Source organism: Notolabrus celidotus, chromosome 21, assembly GCF_009762535.1.
Source record: "Notolabrus celidotus isolate fNotCel1 chromosome 21, fNotCel1.pri, whole genome shotgun sequence".
Lineage (NCBI taxonomy): Eukaryota > Metazoa > Chordata > Actinopteri > Labriformes > Labridae > Notolabrus > Notolabrus celidotus.
Genome location: NC_048292.1, coordinates 21,000,848 through 21,006,847, shown reverse-complemented (window position 1 = coordinate 21,006,847; position 6,000 = coordinate 21,000,848). Strand labels below are relative to the sequence as shown.

At 43.9% G+C, this 6,000-nt stretch overlaps 1 protein-coding gene across 4 annotated transcripts in view; it reads left to right on the top strand.

Moving 5' to 3' along the window:
• Positions 1-474: 474 nt before the first annotated feature.
• The window catches only part of dennd5b (DENN/MADD domain containing 5B), a 71,220-nt gene continuing 65,694 nt past the window's right edge, over positions 475-6,000 (top strand). For 2 of the 4 annotated variants that reach the window (XM_034673536.1, XM_034673533.1), the window contains exon 1: positions 476-965. In XM_034673536.1, the coding sequence (XP_034529427.1) occupies positions 857-965 (109 nt within the window). In that variant the 5' untranslated portion in view covers positions 476-856. Of the gene's footprint in view, positions 966-6,000 lie in introns of all 4 variants that reach the window. The other 2 variants (XM_034673534.1, XM_034673535.1) reach the window with 2 other exon arrangements.

Genomic DNA, 6,000 nt, shown 5'->3' with positions numbered 1-6,000 from the left:
TTGTATATCCAATACTGCAGCTCAAGTAAGAAATAAGTCTGCAATCTTGTTCTATAATTATTTAATTTTTTGCTTTTTTTGTTTCCTATAAAATAAAATAAGAAACTCAAGTTAAAGTGACAATACTCATGTTGTTTGTGCATTAACTATTTAAAAAAATGAAATAAAACAAAATAAACAAGAAGAAATTAATAAATTATTTAATATCATCATTACATGGAAGCCCTAGGTTGACATGCATCCTTACATTTTGCTCAGTTTTTCAGTGATAATGAGTTTATTTATGATTATTTTATAGAAATCAACCATGTCTCATGTTTTCTCTGGCTTGTGATCCAGAAATAACTGAAACATCTTGTTATCACTCGGAAACTGATTTTAAAAATGTATGACTGCCTGTCCGCTTTGGGCTTCCGTACACCTCTGATTTGATAACATTTTATTCAAAAATGAACCTCATTATCTAAAGTAGCCTCTGAAATTGAATGGAAGCATTAAAAAGTATCAGTGTAATGTAAAAACCTTCCACTCTGTGTCAGTATACACACACTGCTCCATGATCTGAGCTCAGCACCAGATTTGAAAATCCCGCCCTCCGAGGCGCTGAGGCGGAGACTCTGCTCTCTCTCCCCGCAGCAGGCAGCAGTGTGTCGGGGAGCTCCGCGCACACGGTCCGCTGAAAGAGAGCAACACTTAAAAACAACTTCAGAGCATCAAAACGCTTTTCTTCCCCACCAGGACCCGAGAGAGGAGCTTTTTACCCGAGCTTAGCTTTGTTCCCACTTGCTCTTTGTTTTCCTGGAGATGTGTTTCGTGGAGCTCTGAGGAGCGGACAGAGCTGCACACTGAAGCCGGGATGAGTGGGAGCTCCGCGGGGTCCGGCGCGGCACCCTGCCGCCTGGTCCACTACTTTGTGATTTGTGGGATAGACACAGAAACTGGACTGGAGCCGGATGAACTAGCAGGTAGGAGCTTTTATTTAAGCTTTAATGTGTGTTTGAAGTGACTGGAGGAGAGAGGAAACACAACAGTCTCCAGAAAAACACTTTAAGATCAATATCGATTAAAATCCAACTGTATTAATCAGTCAGCCATGTATTGTTTATCAGGCAACAATCATTAGAGAAGTGATTTCAGGTCACTTTGCACACAGGGCAGGTGATTGCACTCTTTGCTGCATGAGACCTAACATGAGTTAATTAACAGAAAACTTGATTAAACAGGCAGAAACCTCCAAGAGAACAAGACTCATATTAAACAGCCATCTGCCAGGAAACCTCACAGCCACTTTAACCCCCCAAAGCATGTCACATAATTCACAACTCAAGGTTTTATTCCCAGAGTTTGTCAGTAAATAAAAACAATGATGTAGAATCAGCAGGATTACATTTTGAACAGTGTTTATGTGACATTTTGGAGCCTAAGCAGAACCTTTGACCTGTGGATCTGTGCCGTTTAAGGTTTGTGTGAGCCAACACAGAAAGCTCGATGTTATCCTGCCTAATTTTGTTATCTCATTGAAGCTTCCTGTGCTCTGCTGAACTGCACACAACCTGATAAAGTGGAGAGTGTGACATGCCAAGCTGCAATGTTGAAGAATATCACAAACACATAGATTCATGTGAGGTTTTGTTGCTTTTGCATATATTTGGATATGGAGCAGACACCGTGTGCTTTGATTAGAGAAACTGTTATGAGCACCCTCCACGACTTTGACATTTGATTAAATCACTTCGTCTTAAAAATAAACCACAGGATTGTCTGCGTAAGGATTCAGTCAAACGGAAATCAGCTCTGGACGTCATTTTAACCATTATTCATCGTGCTATATGTCAGCGTATCAAAAAACATACTTTAAGGTATGAAGTTGATTATTCTAGGGGTAGAAGGTGGACTGATGACCCTGTTTTTTTCAAGTTACTCTCATGTAATGTAAAACATGTCTGCAAACCTGCAAAGACAAGTTCTTATAACACATGACACTACGGGCTGTGGAACATTAAAATGACAGTCAGAAGCATCATAAAGGGAGCAGGTTTTAGTGTTATTAGATACTTTTTGGGGCTTTGTGCCTTTATTTTGAAAGGACAGCATGAGAGCGGCAGACCAGTGTGTTGAGGACTGTAGACTTTGTACATGGGGCGCCTGCTCTGCAAACTGGTGCTCCATAAAGGGAACAGATTGAAAAGTTCACTACTGGAGAAGTAAAAGGAAAACTGTACATGTGCTGTTACATACGCTTGTCAGATATGACAACGAAAAGAAAGATACCTGGATTCTGACGTCATAGATCAACACAAGGCAAATGGCAGCAATAGTTAAAGCTAGCTTGCTTCCCGTTGTCATCTTCGTGGTCGACTGTGATTGTACTGTAATCAAGACACTTCAGCTGCGTACACACAAGATGGGACTGCAAAATCATGGTTCATATGTGTGAAGAACCCTGTGACGAAAGCATATATTTGATAAAACATGGATGGTGCCATATTGAAAATTCTGAACTCAACCAAACTTCTGTGGAGCTAGAGTTAGGTAAAGAGGGCCTTTAGCCTCCTCACTAACAGCTACAGTGTCCCCGCCTGTCAATCAAGTCAGCCACGCCCTTATTTGGGCAAAACTCGTACGTTTAATATCTTAAAAAATAATGATTTGTAATAATTTCACCCCGTACAGTGTGTGCCGAGAGAGAAATGAGCTATTCAGACAAAAAAACTGTTTTATGAACCAGGCTTTAAACATGTTTATTTCCACTCTTTGAATTGGTGTGTATGTGGTTTCCGGTGCTTCTGGAGCCAGCCTCTAGTGGACGCTCAAGGAACTGCAGTTTTTAGCTTCTTGGACAGAAGCAGATTTCCCGGGGAAATCTGGTTGAAACACAAACATTCAATCAGCGTCTTCAAATAGACGTTGAAAAGAAGTTACCCTTTACAAATGATTGGAATCCCGACAGGGTTAGCAGGACCCTGAAGTGAAGTGGTTCAGGGTGAGGAAAGACTGTGCATTCATACAGGCATCAAACTGTCTAAACCTCGACTTTAAGATGAAGTCGACGTGTTTCAAGAGAAAATATTTCTCATATTTGGATCAGTGCAGGATGTTTTATCGCTCTGTTGGCTGCAGATTTTAAGAGAAATCGAGATCATGATTTCCCGGGTTGTTTGTCGTTTATGACATCAGATCCGTGCATTACTTGGTTCTGCATTTCAGGCCGTATTGGAGTCACTTTACTCTGCACACCTCTCCTCCTCCTGCTCTATAAAGTCTGTGGCATTGCAGCAGGTCAATTCCCTCATTGGCTCCGCTCCTGTGTTTCCCGTTCAGTGACAGCTCTTCCACGTTACCACAGAGGAGAGTTGTTTATTGTGCTCTCTGTGTTGCGTCACAGCGTGTGCCCGTGTAAAATGAGTCTCAGGGACAAAGTGCAGAAAAGCAAAGTCTACGTCCGCCTGATCTCAAATATTAAAGACGAAGAAGCTGAAGAAGGATAAGAGTTTCGACTGCACCGTGTGTGAGGAAGTGTTCTGGTTGATTTGGAAGGATTGCATGTGTTTATGTTTGTGTGTGTGTGTGTATATAAAAATCTCTGAGGTGACTCTGATAATCTTCAACCATCCTGAGTCCATATATCTGGCTGTCTGCGCCTCTGACATCTTTCACCTTAACCTGCTGAGCATCTGGTGTGTGCATGAGATTGCGTTTGTGAGTGTTTGTGTGTGTTTGTGTGGGTTTGTGTGGGTTTGTGCATGAGTTGACGACAAGCCAAGTTAAGAAGTCACCGCCGGGGTAATCTCTAAACAGAAATCTGCATGTGAAGCTGAATCTGCACAGTCTGAAGATGAATCTGAACGTGAAGACCTCAACGCTGCCCCCACCCCCACGCCTCTGTCACCCCCCTCCGTCTGCCTCTACCCGTCCACACTCCACCACAGATCATTTACAATTCTGATCAGGCCTGTTGCTGCCCCCCTCCTCCTCATCCTCTTCTTCCTCCCCCCTCATATCAACATGTTGCCTCTGGTGGTCCCGTTGTTGTCCTCACCCCCACATATTTCTTCTTCTCTGATTTAAAGGCAGAGATAATTGCAGTGACCCACATTTAGTGCTGTTTATGCTCTGCTTATTTTAGAAACCCCCCTCCTCCTCTTCCTCCTCCTCCTCCTCCTCCTCCTCCCTGCTCTTTGTGTGGCAGTGTGGCCTTATTTCCCTCAGCCCATTGTTGTAGTCAGAGGGCCAGACTTCCTGTAGACCTGCCTCAGGCTCCTCCAGCGAGTCGTCTCTTCCTACAGTATCAATCTTTATTCCAACCTGCCTCGTTTGGACACTTAGCTCTTAGCATGAATGCTAATAATCTGCTCTAAGTCCTCCCGTAAATAGCCTCCTTGTCACACCAGACACCGTCCACATACCATGCCATTGAACCTTCGTGGTATAAATACTCCCCGGCTGGCACACAGAGCCTGAAATAGTTCCCGCTCTCTAACGACAGAGGCGGCGAGGGTGGCAGCATTGTGGGGATGAAAGGTGAGAGGAGCTAATTCGAGGAGGGGGATGTTTGGCGTTCCAGTTGTAGGCGAGATATGAGGTCAGCGCTGCCATGTTGGTGGTGACGGTCGCCAGAGAGCTGTTAACATACCAGCTTCATATCAGACCGTCCCGCAGGATGTGAGAGAAAAATGTTCTATTATTAACAAAGACCCAACATCAAGACCGGATAAGATCCAGTCCCATCTTACAGACAGGACTCAGTCTGATACCATCTTAATCCACCATGAGCAGAGCACTTTGCAGCATTTAGCAAGTTAGAGAGATGATAGTGCTAAGACGGATAGTAGTAGTTGCAGCAGCTGGAGTCTGGCACATCCACTGCAGCAGAGATCCAGAGGAACCTACGAGACAAGGGAGCTCAGGGACTCCAGAAGAGTCTATGGTTAGTAACTTTAATGGGACAGGGATAGTAGTGTGGTAAAAATTTGCTTCAGTGTTTCGTGTTGGGGCAGGAGGAAGAGAAAGATGTTATCAGGTAAAGATTTTAATGTGAGGGACTGAAGATGTGAAACTCTCACAGTGTGGCTTTAAATTTGGGCGGACATGCTCTCGTGAAAAGCATGTTCCAGTTTACAGATCTTGTCTTTGCAGCGTTGAGTGTTGCATCGGTTGGTGCCATGTTGCCGCTGTTTTGCATGAGCAACAGCGAAGATATTGAGGATGCAAGATGTCTCACTCCAGGAATTTATTTTGCCATATTTTGTTAACCTGTTGCATCTCAGTCTTTGTTTCCCATGCACCACTCTCTGCAAAGATAGTAAGGATGCAAGATGTCTCACTCCTCTGCAATAGAGGTCCAGGAAACAATCTTTTATCCGTGCAGAGAATGAAAACGAAATGACGTCACCAAGTTAAACTTTAATAAACAACTAGTTTAGAATGCTCTTTTGAAATGTGACGTACAGATGTCTTCATATGCAGAAAGAAATCCCATTAATATATAGTTGAATCATCCAGTCCTCCTCATCGTCTTTTCCTCCCTTTGTCTCCTTTCCTTCACACCTTCCCTCCTCTTAGAATGCCCCCCCCCACCTGAATGTCACTGGTTCCTCTCTCGCTCTGAACTAGCCGGCTGTTGTTGGTGTTTTATCCTCGGTTTGAAACTGATGTTAATGAGTTATTAGCACCTCAGAGAGAGGCGACCTCGCTGACTCCAGCTCCAACCAAGTCAGTAACTCCGGTCAGAGAGGTAAAGATTCCCTCTCCTCTCTCTCAGGTTTGAAGTGAGTATCTTTTACAACATCAGACGTGACCTCATGTATAAGTTAAAAACTTAAACTCTCAGTAGATCAAATCAGAGGCCGTAAGTTTGTAAATCCTCGCATCCTCCTCACCCTGTTTCTCACCTCTCCACATCACCTTTCCCCAGAACCTGTTACCCTGACTCTGGATGGCCTGCAGACAGTTGTTGAGAACAGTTCTGGATCTGACAGGGGCTCAGAGGTGTTAGGTGGG